The sequence below is a fragment of the Marmota flaviventris genome, chromosome 12 (assembly GCF_047511675.1).
Source record: "Marmota flaviventris isolate mMarFla1 chromosome 12, mMarFla1.hap1, whole genome shotgun sequence".
In the NCBI taxonomy this organism is placed as follows: Eukaryota; Metazoa; Chordata; class Mammalia; order Rodentia; family Sciuridae; genus Marmota; species Marmota flaviventris.
The window spans coordinates 19,268,542-19,287,730 of record NC_092509.1 but is presented as its reverse complement, the minus strand read 5'-3'; the positions used below and the strand labels follow the sequence as shown (position 1 = coordinate 19,287,730).

Below are 19,189 nucleotides of genomic sequence, written 5' to 3'. Positions count from 1 at the left end.
CACCTCAGGGTCACTGGAAAGACCAAAGTTACAGTCACCAAAATATTTGGAAAAATAGAAGAGCAATTTCTAATGCAACTAACTTCACTGCCACCTCGTCCTACTGAACAAAGGTTGAAAACTTATAACTCATTTTTCCTCCATCCTGTTTCAGACATTCCTGTGGACAAAAGGGAATGGTGCTTCCCAGAATGTCACCGGAAGCTCTTCCAGTGTCCCACCACAGATCTGAATGTCCTATGGGACAAAGGGACAGGCAGGGAGTGACTGAAAGTGGAGAAATGCACCATGCCACACCTTCTCCCTGTGAAGCGCTACACTACACATTCCCAGCAGGACCATTTGCCTGCTCTTATTTTCCCAGCAGACTCTGGTGCCACCTGATCCTTTCTCTTGTAGGAGACACTCAAGGCCCCCAGAGCACACTGATTCTTGACTGCAGACTCATCTTTGGGGATGTTACCACTGGAGTGCCCCTAGGATGGCAACTTATAAACAAGAGAGTAGAGACTGCATGGGTTTTATACACTATGACCCACTGGTCATAGATGGGTAGCCCCTCTCTATGCCCACCCACTGGCCACACTTACCATCTGCACACACTCCACCAGGGGCAGGCGCACAGCTTGGTTTCCACTCAGCGACACCACACAGGCCGGGGTCTCGGGGGTGGCCTCCAGCAGGGCAACGACCGCCTCCACTCCCATGCGACTAGCCTGGAAATGAGAGTGGGGACAAAGATGGCCCACCATCCTCTTCCACATCCTCAGCAGGAGGCACCGGTGGCCCACAGAGATCATGGCAAGGCTTTCTGCCATTTCTGTGCTCACCTCCCACCCTGCTTCCTCACCTCCAGTCCACCTCCCCGTAACACGACGACTCCAGTGAGAACTGGCAAGAGGGCAGCAGGACAAGGCGAGGGAGCAGAGAGTATTAAGACCTGAGGGTCTGGACTCGGGGTTCCCGCTGTCCCCTCGGGCCAGCATGTGGAAACCTACACTCAGAACACTGCGTTTCCACCTCTTGGGTCCTATTGTCCTGATCCTTTCTGAAATGGCACACTGACTTCCCCATCAACTGAGGTGATTTTAAACTGGGAAATCCCTCTAGGAGAGCAAGTCTCAAAGGATCTTTAACCTTAGGATGCAGACTGCTGGCATCTCAAGGGATGGGCTGCCCATCAGCCTTTATGACAAATAGGTTCCTTTAAATGTCCACAAATGTTTCCTTCCCAGAGACCTTGTGATTGGCACCTGCCATCCTCACTCACCAAAATCCTGTCAAATGCTGAAGGGGTCCCTCCTCTTTGCACGTGTCCAAGAATAGTCACTCGAGTGTCGAATCCCAGCTGCTTCACCACAAGCTAAAGGGAAAGACTTCCATTAGAAGGTACCAAACTGTGATGTGGCACATCAACTGAGCTGTGGAGACAGTCACTGTGCTGAGGAGAGATGTCTCTACTCTTTCTTCAGAACTAAAGGCACAGATGATTGTTCCTAAAGAAGGTTCAGTGGAACAGCTAACAGATATATTTCCCAACTAGCTAATGAACATAACATTTATTTTCCAAAAAGCGCTGTTTCAAGTAGCTTCTATTTCAGGTATTTATATTTTTTGAAAATGTAAGCAATTTCTCAGTCACCTTCAACTTGCACAGCTATCATCTGAATAACATCACCCAGGATTGTCAGCCCTGCATCCAAAGCAATGCCAGCTTTTGACGTGCAGAGGCAAAGTTCTCTAGGACTCAGAGTCTTCCTCTCTACTAAAAGCAGGGCTGGTTGCCTTGTGTCCATGGTCCCTTTTTGGCATAGTATTCCATGATTTAATCTCAGTTAAGTGAGAAGGAAAATCTTTGCCTTGGTTTTATGGATCACTTTTCGTAAACATTGGCAGATGTCTTTGATAGGTATGGGTCAGTGATTGAATATGGATGTGCAGTGCTGGGACTGAAATCAGTGAGAGAAATGTACTGAGCCAGCCTCATGCCAGCATCCTGCCAGACCCTGCCTTTCTTCATGGCCATAAAGACACAATGACTCATGGCCAATGAGGCAGCTTGTTGAGAATGTGCTCAGCTGATGCTCTGGGTTGGGGGAGGGACTTCTGCTGCTGCAAACAGAGAAGCCCAGGTCAGCTGCCATGTGGTCAGTCCTGCTCACCCTCAGAGCAATTGACGCTCAATAGCTGGAACTTCCTAACCAAAAGAACATGCTTGGTCACCTTATGTCTCTCCCTATTTCTGCTGGAGCCACATAGCCTTGAGGAATATCACAAGAGAGAACAGAAGAAGTGCCGGCCTGGGAGCTGTGTATTCCCCAGGCCATTGAAGTTACTAGTCATTAGGAAAAAAATTCTAAACTATCATGGACAAAAAAAAAAAAAAAATTAGTACTATGCAGTGTTCTAGATCAAAACCCTGTCAATCATGCTAACAGCTCCTGTTTCCAGGTACACAACAGAGTAAAAATGAGAAATTACACAAACTTACATCCTTGATTTTCTCAGAGGAAATGGGATGATTTTGGGTATCAATTGCTCCTTCAGCCACGATGATAATATTCAGTCTTTTTTTTCGGGCACGGTTCTAAAGAAACAGAAAATGAAAACATTCGCATTCTTAACCTGTTTTTGACAACAACAAGAAAACCATAGAAGTTTGTCCCAAATTAAACTGGCCTATTTGTAGGCAGAAATCCTTTCAAGAAGTGCTTCCCGATGACACTGAAGGAACAAGGTAGCCTGGGTGACAGCAGGGAGGGCTGAGGGTCTCCGTGGGACTTAATGGCTTAAGTGGCATTGCAAATACTGGTCAGAATTGAACCCCCAGCCTGCCAAGGCAGGGGTAGAGTGCCAGCTTGCTGATAGGCCACAACAGGGAGGTGGATCCCACACAGGCTGGACCTACAGAGCTGTGTCTCCCTGCAAACCACGTCTGGTCTCCTTTACACTTAGGGCTTCCTGCTACTCTCCAAGAGCCCCACCCCCAACACGGCCCACTCATATGTTGGGCCAGGAATCTGCTGCCACTGCGGTGAACAGGACTGCACACGCAGAGAAGTGGACCGGTGGGGCACGATAAGAAGGCGGGAAAGGACCCTGTGACAGTCTACATCTGTAATGTCCCAAAGTTCCATGTGTTGAAGGCCTGCTCCCACCCCAAAACACCACTGGGATGTGTTGGGACATTTAAAGAGAGGCCAAGGGAGAGAAATAGGTCAATGGGGGTGGGCCATGGAAGGGACACTGGGACCCTATCCCCTCCTCTGCCAGGCAAGTCCTGACCATGGACTGAGACCTCTGAAACCATGAGCCCCAAATCAACCTTTCCTCCTTTAAAGTTGATTTCTTCAGGTGATTTGTCACAACAACAGAAACCTGAATAATGCAGATCCATAGCCCAGACAGAGGGTTTGGGCAGCTGTACCTTAGTGGCCACTCATGCTGTCTGGACTCTCTAGTTGGTACTGTCGGTGGCACTGTCTTAGATACTTACAGAAGTCCCGTGAGCCTATAATGAACCATAACATGTAGCAACCACTGCATGAGGGAGATTAACTCATTCTTAAGGATATATTTCTGTAAGGTCTCAAATTAAAGACCATTGCGTAGAAAGTGTCAGTGGTAGCTGTGAGGACCCCTGGCCATGACTGCAGCCAACCCTGCCAGAACCAGGGTAAGACGGGTTGTTCTAACATGGCTCACTCTGATAACATCAGTGTTAAACTCATATTCTGTTTTCATTCTTGATGGATATGAAATGTGCTATGCTTTGAAGAATTTGGTATGCAGAAGCAACTTCTTACAGGTTCAAAGCACAGAGTGATAACTACAGCCTTGCTTAAAAGAGAAAAAGCAGAGATAATAACAATATCCATAAATAACTGGTTGGCTAAACAACCATCAAACACACCATTCTGGACTGATTACAAACCACAGTCCTCAGGACATTGAGGTGGGAAGACAGCCCCCTTGCCTCTGTCATTTATGGATCGCCTCCTTGTCCTGTACCTGGATTGGACGAATGCATTCACTGACTCTTTGCAAAATCACTGAGGATTTTGCAAATTACAGCAGAGAAACTGGATGCAGGAAGGTGAGGTTACTTGTCCTAAACTACCCGTTGAGTGGTAGAGCCAAGGTTTCAACCTAGGAATTCTGATGTCTCAGAAAGGTGTAATAAATTTTATATTAAAATACATACAGCTTGGAGACATTTGAGGGCTTGTTTCCTAGGCTAATTCATTTCCCAAAATATTGGAAAAAATTCTTGCAGTGGGGCATTGATGATCAATTAAGAATAAATGACAGAATGATATCAAGTGTTTCCACATATGGATTACTTCAGACCACCCAGTCCTGCCTCTGCCAAAGCCTAAGGAGGATGCCAGTGTCCCTCCTCTGGTCATACCTGACAGCGCAGGGTATAAGTGTGGCATTCAATTAGATTTGTTGATGAGACAACACAGTTTAATCACCTGCAAATATGAGGGAAGTATCTAGAAAACAAATGACTGAACCAATCTTATTGCAGACTTTCTTTCTAACCAGCCTCCCAGAGTCTTCCTTGAAGGCTGTCATTGGACCTGTGGCCTACAATGTCACTGAGGATCAGGCCAGATACCTGACTGGCCAAGCTCACTGAGCTCAGAGATCTCAGAAGAAAAGTCCTGTATAATTAATTGCATATTCCCCAGGGCCCAGTGAACATGCCTGTTAGAAGGAGTAGGACCTACATCTCATGAAATCCAAGCCCAATGAAGATGCTGCTTACGTCCCTGGGTCAGAATCAGGGACCAGGGAACCTCTTCCTCAAATGGCAGTATTTGTACTATGTCAACTAACAGCTTGAACTTCAAAAGGATGCATGATTTCCCCTAGCTACAGCTCAGCTTTACTCAATAGTTTTTAACGTGTCAAAGCCTTACTGAACACGTGGCCATTCTTACAGGCACTATGTATGCGCTTGCTGAATACAACTAAATTTGGTCTGTGACACGGTGCTTGCACAATTTACCTATTGAAAAACGATTATAAAAATAAGAGAAGGAAGGCAGGCATTGTGGCACACACCTATAATCTCAATGACTCAGGAGGCTGAGGAAGGAGAATTGCAAGTTTGAGGCCAGCCTCAGCAACTTAGCAAGACACTGTTTCAAAATAAAATAAAGGGCTGGGAGTGTAGCACAGTAATAGAGGGCCCCTGGACTCAATCCCTAGTACTACAAAATAGGTGGGGGATTAACCCACATATTGAGATGCTATCCTAAAAGCTAATCATGGACTTAAGTGAGACCTCTAATACCCTAAGTATTAAGCCTTCTTGGAGGCAAACAAGCCACATTAACAGCCACAGTATGAGACAAATGTGCAGCTCACTTTGGACAGAGAAGAAAGAAGCCTGGCTCATGTCAATCAGCAAACAGGCAAACCTCCAGATCCCACACCTTGGAGAAGGAAATGCCATAATACCTGACTCCTAGTGTTCTGGGGAAACTAAAACTGGAGAGGTGAACAAGGGTCTGTTCACGCTTGGGCACACGGAAGTAGCAAAGCCAACAAACAGATTCTCTTTCCAAATCTGGTTTCCTTTAATAGCCATAATCCCATGGAATTCACTTCTCAAACTAGGATTACTACCTTGAATGAAAAGCAACCAAGTGCTATGCTAGCTGCTCCTTCCTGGCACTTCAGGAGGAGACAGACACGTGGACAGCCCACAGAGAAGGCTTCTCTGCAACAGGCTTTGCTTTGTTTTACTATCAGCAAGTTTTCACTTGTTTAAAGAGCTGTCCAATTTGGCAATCCCAAAGGCCATTACAGATCCTAACTAAAGCAACAGCCAGAATCCCCCAGCCACGCATGGCAAAATCACCAATTACCTCTGAGAGTTTGACGCACATGTTTTCCTCCCAGCCCTCTTCTGGTGGAGACTCTGGGAGGAACACCCAGTCTGCTCCGCAGGCCAAGGCACTCACCAAGGCCAAGTACCTACATAAAACAAAATGACAGGATGAATACACGGAGCAGGAACCTTCCAGCCGGACTACCACAGGCACCCAAGCACAAAAACAAGCCAGGTCAGTTTGTCACACTGGACTTGAACCAGGAGATGCTGGCTTCTCTGGGAGCCACACGATATGGGGTGCAGGACGCTGGAGGAGACAAATGAAAGATCCTTTCCACTCAAATCGTGTCTGTAGATACGTACCCACAGTGTCTCCCCATCACTTCTAGAACGAAGGTCCTCTGGTGGCTGGAAAGATATAAAGGGAAAATCCAGTCATCACCAGTGGGAACAGTATGGAAAGTGAACAGAAAAGTGCTCTTCCAGCCAGGTGAGACAGAGTCTGCTGCCTAATGATGGCAGGTACCCAAGCTTCCAAAAAATGACTCATTTTCTACAAAAGCAAATGCCACTATAACAGTATTTCAGAATCTTATGAGCAGAGGGGCATTAGCAGCAATTGCAGGTTCTAGGCACGTACTCTACACCTGCTTGACCCTAAGACTAACTTGCACATTTATTCTATGCTCTTTCAAAGGTGATGATGTGCTGGGCAAAGGCAGGTGCTTCTGTCAAGAACCATAGCTGGATACATCCCATGTAAAGACATGAGTGCCACAGATCAGCTCCATGAACACCCAGTGACTACTGTCTCTCCAAGGAATGCAAGAGCCAACTGCTCTCAGCAATCCCTCCAAACCTGAAGAGATGAAGTGGTTTCCTAGGTGTCTACCACATTCACACCTGGTCTGCAACAGAGGCAAACAGGACAGGTACGTGAGGACTTGGGAGGCTCTACCCTCTGGGTACTTTTCCAAAATTCCAAGTCTCAAGCTTCTTGTCCTCAAAATGGGAGGCACTTGCCCTACTTCCTATTCCACATGATTTTTATGAATAGTGCTTCAGGAAATCTCAGTCGCCCTGAAGTGACGGGTAATGCCCTGCCATGAGTCTGGGCAGGCTCGGCTAAGCTAATGTGGCTCCGTCTATATTCCTGTTAACTGCAGGTTGGAATCCCAGCACAAGGCAATGCCTCCTTGCTCTCCAACAAGCTCACTCGCTCCATCCCTTTACCTGCAAGCTATTCCTTCAAGGAAATTTTGGGCAAGGCTTTGGATAATTTAATTTTGTTGTCTAATTTTTCTCCCACAAGTGCATTTCCTTCTATGATCATATTTTTTTAAAAAAGCAATATTTTAAAATTTAAAGTGAAAAGTAAACCAGAGAACAACTCTCTGTGCTAGGAACTGCACCATATTGACAGCCCTCCACAGCACCTTGGGCACAGCCAGCAGTTGTGTGTGAGCGCTGGCACATCACGTGCCTACAGTCAACACCCCTGGTTCCTGCGGAGAATTTTACCTCTGGGCAGTGGTCATGATGGCATCAATGACTTCCATAATCCTGTGCAAGGCAGAGTCCGTGCCGATGGTCATGTCTGTGCCACAGAAGTCGTTGTCGATGGAACCCACCATGCCCACCACGTTAAGGTAAGAGTACTTCGTCACAGCTTCCTCGCTGATCTTACCTGCATTAGAAACAAGCAACACAGTTAAGAGCTGCTCAGGGACTAGGCAGACAGCCACAGGTAAAGACAGCAAGGATTCTATACTTTTCTCTTCATTGTTTCCTCAGAAATATATGCAGCTTGCATCTGTAGACTTAAGGAAAGAAAAGCCAGGCACAGTCAGAAGTCATCACAGAAGCATGAGTGGGCACAGGGCACTTAACTAGAGCACTGAATTATAGAAATGAAAAGACCCACATGTTGCAATCAGTACATATGAACCTCTATTTTACCTAGCAACACCTTTGGAAAATGACATCACTACAAACAAGGTGACACTACAATCTCATAATTAAGTACTAAGACACAAATGCCAGCTTCACGTTCCTTTCTCATGGCTCCACAGGGAGCTAGCGAGTTGGTGGGTATCCACCTACCTAGCGCTCTCTGGACAGACTCACCTGGATCAGGCAGTTCTGCAAAAAAAATAAATTAGAATGGCCAAAGGAGCAGGGACAGGCTTTGGCCTGGACTCATGGTCACTATTCCTATTCTGTGCTACCAACAGACCTGTGTTAGATCAGACAAGGTGGACGGCAGGATGCGGGAGGCCCTTGCCACCTCTAGCCTGGTGGTAATGCTCCATTCCTAAGTACAAACCTGAGCACAAATGCGTGAGCTCACCTTCACATCTTTCATGCAGTTGCTACCAGCCTGAGCAATACACACTTTTATATCACACATCATATCATACAAAACCAACTGTGAAAGAGAGAAAGCTACAGGATACACAGGGTTCTCCAAAGTCCTTCCCTAGGTAGCATCAAAGGTGACTGAGGATGACAAGATGGCAGATCATCATCGTCTAAACTCCTGCAACAACTTGGGTTTAAGTGACCCCAGCAGAGCCAGTGGAATGTACCACGGTGGCTCAAAGGGTGGAAGCTGGTGTCTGAGGGCTAGCGTGAGTCCCAGCCACTTCCACAGCTGTGCACTCCCCCTGTCACCTCTGACTCCTCATCTGTAAAATTGAGATAAGGTAAAAACCTATCTCAGATGATTGCTGTGGGAATTCCACAGGACTATCTATGTAAATGGCTGACTGTTTCCCAGCACACAGCAGGGCTTACCATCATCACTGCTATTATTTGAGAAACACAATTTAAATCCTGAAATGACAAGCTGTAAGGACCGCCACAATGATGCCCAATCTACTTGGCTACAGTTAAGAGGCTCACACAGTAAAAAGGACCCATAAATGTGCACAATTGCTATTTGTCCGTCATACACAAAATAAAACTTTTACAAAGGCAAAATGTTTGCATTTCAAATCTCACTAAAGGCCAGGGAAGATGAATGGGGAAAACAGAAGCTCCAGAGACCAGCATGAGCAGACAGGGAAATGTACCATTCTTGGCCAACTCCTCCAGCAGTTCGCTCCACTCCTTCCGGAAGATGTTGGCCCCTGTGAGGCTTCCGTCCCCACCGATCACGCACAGGTTGGTAATGCCCCACTGGACCAAGTTACCAGCAGCCTGTAAGCGACCTTCTCGAGTGTGAAAGGCTTTGCAACGGGCACTGCCAATAATCGTTCCACCCTGGAAAAGATAAAATCATGTGTATTGATCTCCTTTCAACTGGAAAGAAGGCCAGATGGATCAGCACACGCAGACTGATGAGTAAACATGGGACTTTCAATTTACACTTTCCTCGTTGGCATGTCTCGTCAGCCCACTGTGAAAGTTGGCGATTTTCTCATTTTTAGTCCCATATTGGAATTCTGTGGTGAAGGACACAGATGTCATGCCCAGAGTGGCCAAGAAGGTGTGGAGCTGAAGACAAAGGCAGCCATGGACCAAGTATGCAGAGCACTTGAAAGTCTGTGGTGTCACCACAGCTGTCTAGCAGGCCTGCGTGGAAGCTGTACCCACAGCAGGTGAGTATGACCAGGTGCACACAGAGTGGCATGCGGCCACCAGGTGGTCATCAGCCGTGACCCCAGAAGCAACTTGTGCTGCTGCTTCCAGGTGACCAAGGCTCCTTCCCTGAGTCAGGTTGCACCACAGGTTCAAGCAACACCAACGGGGAGCCCGAGAAACATCCCTCCACCCTTTTCAGAGGCTAAATCTTGAGGAAACTGAAACCTTATCCCTCAAACTTCCAAGAGAGATGAATCATGACTTCTCATACTCAGCTGTTCAAAACTGAGGATGGTTTGTTTGTAGCATTTGGAGAAATGCAAGACTCCTTTAAATAACAAATACAATTATAAGAACTCCAGTTTGGACCAGCTGTCTCAAGTGTCTGCTGGTGCTTAGGAACAGTGTCATCTCCGGACTGCGCAGACTTCTATTGGGACATGACTTCCTGAAGTCCTGGCGCTCACATGCTGGTATTCGTCTGGACACCAAAAGTGCACTGTATAACTCACGTTGTTTATGAAGACCCATTTTAAACCACACAAATGCATATTCTTTCTACATTAAAATCGCCACCATTTAATTGGCCAAAGCATTATGAGAAGTTCCCAATTTTGAAACTCATATTTACTAACAGCACCAAGAGTGATCCTGGTCTCACAATGCTAGTTCCAAGTGTGACTGCGACAGTACACAACCTGGCTCCCTCGGGGGCAGGCCTTGGGTGGGAGGGGCAGAGGTCAGAGCGGGGTATGCTGGCTCTCTGGACTTTCACTTGACAGAGAGCAGCTGGAGGATCCTGTGAGTTTTTAGACCTGGAAGAAGAGTTAAATACCCAGAAATACCAAGGTTGGAGAGATAAGATGGACAGAGCCATTACGACCCTCACCCTCACCCTCCAACCCAGTAAGCGCCTCCTATTATCCTGTCTCAATCACAATGGCAGAATGGAAAGTTCTTCTCTGTGGAATTCAGCCGACACAGCCTGAAGTCTTACAAGTATTGTTCTATCTAATTACTGATGGCTGTCAAAAGTTCCTTCACTTTCTGTCTAGGCACAGCAGAGCTAGGTGCAGACTGAGTCATTGGCCAGCATTACAATGTACATTCCACCAGCATCTTCTGAGCCAATGTGCTAGAGTTTGGTTTCTAATAAAAAGTACTCAAAATGAGTCACAGCATTTGTCTACACATTGTAAAAAAACAAACCACAAATTACGTACGAGCATTTCATGAAGTCTATTCTTTTCCACTTTTCAACTTGGAGCCTTCGTTGAGCTGAAATGTTCCAGGAAGGTATTAGGTTTAATCTCAGAGTAAACAACTGTTCCCCCCTGCAGTGGAGATCACCTCTTCCTTGTGCACTACACAGAAATCAGCTCTGCCTGATCTAGAACAGTGATGCAGGCTCCCCATTAAAGCTGTGGCCCTCGGGGCTCCCAGGATTTGTTACATCCAGTGCCAAGAGACATGCAAAAACCTAATGAGTACAGAGATTTGCCACTGAACACACAGCAACAACACACAAAGTCACCTCAACTGTAGTCTTATCTAAAAAGAAAACAAAAATCCAGTTGTAGGGCCACAGGAAAACAGGCAATGACACACTCTGGATCACGGATACTTCCTGGGTTTACATTACGGAGAAATTCTTATTTTTTAAAATTTAATTAAATGGCAAATTAATAATGTTTTCATTCGATGCAAGCGGTAAGGAAATAACTAATGGAAGTCAGCACATAAATGTGTTTTCAGTGTTACTGAAGCCCAAGTAAAAAAGGTTTCAAACTAAAACAGTTCCTCAGAGAGACATCGTGGTACCTACCACTTGTAGGATGCTGGATACGCTCTCCCATTTGGCTTCCACAATGTTAGAGCCTCCATCCACCATGCCTTGGTAGCCCTGGGCGAGAAAATACAGGAGGTCTTAAAAATGGGTTGAACTTTGCAGTGACATTAATTTATCCCCAAATTACACAAAATGGAATCACAAATGGCCACAAATACAGCTTCCCCCACACATAAAGGTTAGAAGGCAGCGCGATACTTGGACTGGATGATAGTATTACACTGTAATGAAGCCTCTGAAGTTACCCTTTAATAATGGAAGCTTTTTCCCAGACTCATCCAAACAGAAAATCTGGGAATAAAGTGTTTTGCCTACTATGCCCTAGTTCTTAGTTCTTAGGAAAAGGGACACATTTATTGTGAGTCTTCATAAATTGACACAAACTCACACACAAACTGTTTACCAACACATTGCACATGTCAAAGCATCTTGTCAGGGTCCCAACTTGCCAAGGCACTGCAGGCTTATTAGGGATCTATTAAAGTGTTTTTTTTTTTTTTTTTTTTTTTAAAGCACAGGTGAATAAGAATTCAACCTGTCTGATCTTGCCATTAGTGAAAATTATACTGCTTACATCCCCAAACATAGCATGACACACATTTTAAAAAGTGACATATTTCCAAAAATAATCTGATTATTTTACATAAAGAAAACAATTAAAAAGTAAAAAAGAATGACTCAATGGGCAATTAGCATAGCTTTCAAAGGTCTCTTCATTGTACACATGTGGTAAGTTGCTAGGAAATGACTCATTCTTCAATTTGCAAAGTCATCACAGATGTAACATTTGAAAAGTAACTAACTGCTAACTGCAGTTTTAAACTGTCTTTAGGAATAAGGAGATGTTACCAAATTGTAGGTCTAATTTTACCCAAATGTATTATAATGTATAAATTCAGATGAGTTTTTTTCATAATGAAATCTCCCTGGAAGGCTACATACTTATTTTAACATAGCAAAATATTTTCTACAACTTTTGGAATTTGTTTGCCAAGTCAGTTCTATGACTCATGTAAGACAAACAAACCACAATACCTTTAAGACTATATGTAGCTTTTGACCGAAAACAAAAACATTATCTGTCTCGTGGACCCTACTTCATAAGTGGAATCTAAGAGACCTGCACAGGCAGTGCCCAACCCACTGTCGTGCAAAAGTTTTAATGCAAGTCACTTGCTCACATCTAAGAACACACCACAGACTCCGAAGTCATTTCAATTTCTTGTTTGAAATCCTTTTGAGCAATGTCAGAATAAACATTAGTAACCGTCTAACTGATCACTTAGGAGACACTGCTTTCTTTCTTCTTCTTTTTCTTACATATATATCTTTTAGTTGTAAATGGACACAATACCTTTATTTTATTTTTATGTGGTGTTGAGGATCGAACCCAGTGCCTCACACATGCTAGGCAAGCACTCTACCACTGAGCCACAACCCCAGCCCAGATACTGCTTTCTTTAGAAACAGTTTGGGCCAGTATTTTCAGGCATTTGTTGAATCTGCCATAAACAGAAAAAGAACTACTCCAGCTGTAGGTGGCTTTCTCTTCTAAGAAGCATTTTTTTTTTTTTTTTTTTTTAAATTAAAGGCTCAGAGGGAATTTATGGGCTGGTGTTATAGCAAAATACCTCTTCTTCCAGAAATTTTGTTCAGTGCATCCGTGCATCTTAATTGGATGGAGCTTGTTTTTCCAATCTGATTTCCTGAATTCTTCAGTCAATAACTGTTTGAACAGCAAACATTCCAGCCACAACTGAAAAACAAGCTGCTGAAAATGATGCACTTTGAAAGCATTTTTCTAGATGCTGTTACAACTGACTTCCTGTGAATGAGGTTATTGCATTCAAAGATTTATCCATGGGCTTTCATGCTTCCATGTGTACACATTTTCTGTTAGTTTGCTAGCACTAGGACTCCCCTACTTTATATCTGAATAAACCAAAGCATTTCACTTAGAGAACTTGAGAGTGAGCACACAGGGCCTCTGAATGGCTATGTGGGCTACATAATGGCTCAGCAGTCTTAACCTTGTTCAAGACTAGGCACTCAATAAAAGGAGGCAGCAGAAAGTTCTCTGTCAGTGATTTTCAAAGTTGAGGGCCATGACTTTCTTTTTTCCCTAGGGAATGCATATGTAGAACCTGAGATTGGAGAGTTCCTCCCCAACATGCTCACCTTTCCACTAGGGAACTAAAGGAATGCTCTTGTCCAGAGACCTGAACAGTCATCTCATAAAAGTGGGCATGTTGATTTAATTATTGCATGGAAAATTCCAACAGAGAAAGAAGCCTTAGGAGATGTCCTTGGTAAGACTTAGCTCTAAAACAGGCTGAACACAGCAAATCATTATGTAGTCCTGTACTTGGCACTTTGGAAAACAAATAATATGGTAACACGGTTAATTTAGCCCTCTGGCACTATTAAAGTCCTTTAAGTCAAAGCTAACAGTACACAACCTCAGTGGTCACACCAACAGAACAGCAGGAAGACACAGGTCACCGTCCTCCCAGAGAGAGGCTATCTCACAACTCAAAGGGGGCTCCCCCAGCCCCACAGCGACAAAGGTGGCAGTGGAAGTGGCAGAGGCAGGGGAAGGAGCTCATGATCATTTGCAATTTAAAAATGCTAACTGTGATGAAACTGGCTGAAGCTCCCAGCAACATGGAGCATGACACCGCTGGCTGTTGAGGACATGTCACCAGAGACAAATCACACTTGAAGAATTTACCCTAAGAGCTGGCATGCAGTGAGCATTCAATAAAAGAAAAGAAAATGCTCATTCCTGTAATTATGACTATGTCCCAGGACGTGTACTGGCCCGTGTTCCAGTGGAAAGGTAATAATGCATGAGGCAGAGGCCTAGGTCACACAAATGGGCTTTTTGTGAATCGATTTAAGCAACTTAAGCAATGCGGTCACCATGCCCGCATGTTAGTGGGGGGACAGCCCCCCACCCCACCCCACCCCTCAGACAGTGGTGGGAAGCAGCAGCACAGGCAGCAATGCAGAGGGACACACTCAACCGGGACAGTCGTTTTCCAGCAGACACAGTGGCTAAGCAGCTTCGGCTTCAATGAAGTTAAAAGAAACACAGTTACATTTAAAACATCAAAGAGACATGCCTGAGTGACACACCAGAGGAATTTTCAACATCGATGGGGGAAGGTGGAGGTCAGCGTCAGGAATGGGAGGGGTGAGATGGGGCACAGACATGTCCCTACAAGGTCAGCCCAGTCAAGGCCTGGCGTCCTGTTTCACCAGCGACCCCTGCACACATATTCCAAGAGCACAGGTGTTATCTGGATTCCAGCATGTCTACAGAGAAGTCACCTTGCGGCCCCTCCTCCAGTGGCTGGCGTGCTGAGGCCGGAGAGGGGGCAGCAGCACTTCTGAGCAAAGCAGGGGACAGGTGCATGGGAGAGACTTTTGTGAGCCTGTCTCAGGGTGGCATTTCTTGCTTTTAAACACTGGAGAGCAGGGTGGTGCTTCCTATCCCAGATGACAGACAGTGTTTCCTCTGGCAAAGAGGGGGTTCCATTAGGAAAAGAAAATTATACCAATCTATTAATTAAAACTTCTTTATTAGTGTATTAAGTCAAGTCACAATGCTCAGGCCTGAACAAGGAACACTACATTTACATGCTGATAATTCAAGCTCATGGCAGATGGCCAGTTGGGGTGAACCTGGGCCTTCAGAGAGAAAGCTGGAAGCTGCGATGGAAGGGGGGACTCTGAGCCCTGAGGCCACAGGGAGGGGAAAAGGTGCTACCACAGCAGCTCTGGAGACCACAGGATTACCTGCCCATGCCGTTCTATTAGCCCTTATTCCTTTACTGTAAGGAGGGTTTATCTGCTCTTTTTAATAACAGTAAGATTAAGCAGTTAAAGTGATGGGATTACTCCTAGTTTTTATTTCAGGGTGTGCAAGAGGAGAGATGAACACTGATAATATTTACAAATGGCTGTTTATGAGTAGCATCAAACTAGTTTCTTTTTAAAATGAGAAACTTTTTGGTCATATTTAATGCTTCTTTTTAAATCTGCAAAATAGCTTTTGACAACAGGATATTAAACCCACATATCAAACTAAACTCAAGGAGACAGCCCTCTTCTGCAGGGTCTTCTTGCAGTCACAGCGGCTATCTGCTGGACAGCTAAGGGACACTTCCTACTCAGTGTGACCCACCCTAACCATGGCAGTCGGCTGGACACAGCCTTGGCCACAAACCATTGTTCTTGCATCACCAAGAAGTTAAAGGCTTTCATGTCTTTAAGGAAAAACCCTAGCTTAAGGGAAAGAACAAGAAGGAGTCAATAATCAGCAGACTACGTAGAAAAGAACGGGTTAATCCACCATCCCTCCCCAGCTCTCTGGCACGTAAGCCAAGGGCTTCGCATGCACCACACGTAGGCCTGCCCCAGATTTACAGGTCTGCAAGCCACAGCCAGATAGAACAGCTCAGGCTAATATGGTGCCAGACTTTTACCAGAAACACCAGCGCCTTCCAATGAATACACTTTCACACGCCCTCTACCAGAGAGGAAAAAAAGAACCTTCAATTCCCCTCTTTCATACTAACCTGCTTAACTGCTTTAGTCTAATGGTAACCTCCAAAGCTCTGGCAAAACACAGAAATTAGACTAAAAAAAAAAGTTACAAATGCAATAAAATACTAAATGGCACCATCTTCTAAATTTGAGCCCACATATGTCAAGAATTGTGGTCCCCAATGAGGGTCGTTCTGCCAAGGGAACATTTTACCAATGTCTGACAACATTTTTGACTGTCATGACTGAAGGGTGGGGGTGCTCCTGGCATCTCATTGGTAAGGACAGGATGCTGCTGGATATCCTGCAGTGTGCAGACTCTGCTCCCTTCCCAGAATTCCCCAGCTCTGAATGTCATAGTGCTGAGGTCAAGAAAGAAGCTCCAAAATGTGGGTACAGTCTCAAGAGCTCAGGGAGAAGGCACCCACAATTTCCAGCAGGTCTATAAACAAACCAGCGGCAGACCCTGACGCTGTGTCTGGTCATAAACAGCCCCCTTGTGCTAGTGTAGGGAGGCCTCTGCACTGGACAGAGGAAGACACAGGAATATGGGTTAATTTAGTCATCTTGCCACCAAGATGCTTGCTATAGGTCTACAATCCTTTACCCAAACTCTCTGAGTGAGAGGCAGACCAAAATTCAAAAGACACTGGATTTTAGCAAGCAGTATGAACATTACTGCTGTGTAACCTGGGGCTCTCAGGAGCATGCACCACCTCAAACCCACCCCTACAGATGTGGGATTCTGAAGATTAAGGTACATATACACTGGGTGGGTGAGCCAGGATTTATAGGTAGCCTTACAGGCCAGCCAGGATGTTATTGTTGAGTAAGTTAGAAAAATCTTGCAGATTTTAGAATTTTTTTAATTTCAGAATTACAGATAAAAATTTTTAAATCTATAATAGAGAGGAAATGATTCTCCAAACCGATCAAGTAGATAACATTTATTGCTACTGAGCAAAGAGCCTGCTACTTGCACAAAGGCCCTCTGGTCTTAGGTGGTCTGAGAATCTGCTTCCAGTGAGCCCAACCAAGGTAAGGTAGATATTGAGGACTATCCTCCTGTAAGGATATGAAGAATAGAGCTCTTCCACTAAGATTATCTTTTGGGGGGAGACAGGGGTATCATGAGAAGCACCTCATCATCTTTGGATGGGCAATTTCAATTCAAAAAAGTTCATCTTTGGGGTGTTTCCATTACACTCCACTAAGACAGAATTTTAAAATCCAGGTACTACTACATTCAGATATGGGACAGCCTCTATCTAAGGTGCCCACTCCTAGTAAAATATTACCATGAAACTTAAAGTCGTCTTTAAACAACATCTGCACACAGGATTCTCTTTGGCAACATCTCAATGGAAGAACTGTGGAGGTTCCTAAAGGAAATGGGAGCTGCCCAGAGCCAGGACTCCTCATTCCCCCTCCAGGAAAGGATAGGAAGAAGAGCCCACACCAGCCAAAATTTCCCTTAGCCACCGCTTCAGAGAGGAAAGGACAAACACAGCCCCTACAGACCACTGGGTTCAGGCACCTTCGCTGCCTACCAGGCAGTGTGGACCTCAGAGCCCCAACTTTTCTAGTTGATAACTGTGACGGCTGATTTTGGGTGCTAGCTTGGCTGGATGAACGGCTGCTAGAGCCTTCCAGAGCACACTTCTATGAGGGTGTTTCAGGGAAGGCTGATGTGTGGGTCTCTGAACTGAGGAAGATCTGCCCTGAACATGGCACCATCCTACAGGGTGGGGCCTGATGGAAGAAAAAGCAGCAGGAAGAGGCAGCTTGCAGTCCTGCTGTGCCCTGCTGAAGAGTGCGTGTTTCTGTTGCCCATGGACCTCAGAATCTGGTTTCTTAAGTCTCTGAATGCAGACCTGTACCCAGTGGCCCTCTAGGCAGCTGTGGGCCTTCAGCCTGTGGCTGGGGGCTGTCTCTTTCACATTGAGCTTTCCAGCTTCTTGCAGTGAGCAACTACTGATTTCCTTGGACTGCAGATGGCCATAGTGAGGCTTTTCAACCTCCGAGCTTATGGACCCGTCTAACAAATCCCCAGCTATAACTTTAATGAATACAATGATGTAGAGAATAAATCTGGTTTACCTCAAAAGAAAGACCACATGTTCTCAGTTACAGGCCCTTGAGATGTGTTCCATACCAATTCCTTAATTTTAAAATGTGTCTCGTAGACATAGGTCTGAATATCACCAGAACACAGGTGGACAACCACAGTGCACAGTGGCCAATAAAAACAGATACACAAGGGCCATGAAGACAAAACCATTAAATCCAATCAAGTTGACCAGTTACTATTTCAAAGATGAAACCCTCGTATATCCATCAGCCTTACCAGGTCCCCCTTCTACCAATATCCAAACCCAGTGCAGAGTTGACCCCTGGTTTAAGGGAGGGATGCTCAGCCTCTGCACTGCTCACGTTTGAGGCCAGCTGGGCATCAGTGGTGGGGGCTACGTAGTCCATTTTAGAGTGCTGGATGGCATCCCTGGACTTACCCACTAGGTGCCACCACCAAGAAACTTTCCAAGAATGAGGTAACAAAAAGTCTCAAACATTAGCAAGTGTCCTTGGGGTCAGTCACTCCCCTGACCCTGGGCTGGGAGCCTGAGAAGTCAACACACCTTCCTAGCCCTAAAAATGAGGCGTAGTGACCCAGAGAAAGTAAACTGTAAAGGATGGATCAGCTCCTTTCACTATGAAATAACAGAAATAACTTCCTTCCTCACAACCTGCACCCACAAAGTCACCACGAAGATCCAGTTAGTCGCTGTTGTGAAGGCATTTGTAAAACAGGAGCATTAACAGAGGCCAGGGATTGTAGCAGCCATTGAAATCACAAGATTTCCTGGGAAAACCTCCTATACTTTGTTGAACTTGAACACGTTTTGCTAATTTCGACAGAAAAACCTCATCTGAGGCTGCTCCAATTCCAAAGAGCTCATTCACTTATTAGGAACAGCTTCCAGGCCAGAACACCAAATTGTCCCTCCAGGTCTAAGGCAGAGAGCATACCTTACCTCTTAAAAGAAATAAAAAGAAAAGAAAAAGTCAAGGCTGCGGAAACCACTCAGGGTGCACAGGTACGCTATGCAGCAGGAGCAGGAAAAGGCAGCCAGTGGGTGTAGGTGAGAGACTTGGAGACTGAATGCAAACTGGAAGGTAGTGGGGTGGAAGGAAGGATGGTGCCCGTGGCACTGACACTAATGTGCTCATTCCAAGTCAATAAGCAGGGGAAAGCAGCCATCAGAGCCTGGCCAGAGCCCAGGAATGGAAATTCACAAGGGCAATTTGACCTTAAACCAATCCAAACACAAAATGATAAAACAGTGGTCTAGAAACTC

General features: G+C 45.4%; 1 protein-coding gene across 3 annotated transcripts in view; it reads right to left on the bottom strand.

Annotated features, from left to right (window-relative positions):
- Pfkp (phosphofructokinase, platelet) overlaps positions 1-19,189 on the bottom strand; it is a 57,081-nt gene that overhangs the window by 24,099 nt on the left and 13,793 nt on the right. For all 3 annotated transcript variants that reach the window (XM_071619881.1, XM_071619879.1, XM_071619880.1), the window contains 8 exons: positions 11,259-11,336; positions 8,923-9,112; positions 7,370-7,535; positions 6,212-6,256; positions 5,883-5,991; positions 2,492-2,587; positions 1,271-1,363; positions 591-716 (listed from right to left, as the gene is read on the bottom strand). In XM_071619881.1, coding sequence (XP_071475982.1) covers positions 591-716; positions 1,271-1,363; positions 2,492-2,587; positions 5,883-5,991; positions 6,212-6,256; positions 7,370-7,535; positions 8,923-9,112; positions 11,259-11,336 — 903 coding nt within the window. The remainder of the gene's footprint in view (positions 1-590; positions 717-1,270; positions 1,364-2,491; positions 2,588-5,882; positions 5,992-6,211; positions 6,257-7,369; positions 7,536-8,922; positions 9,113-11,258; positions 11,337-19,189) is intronic.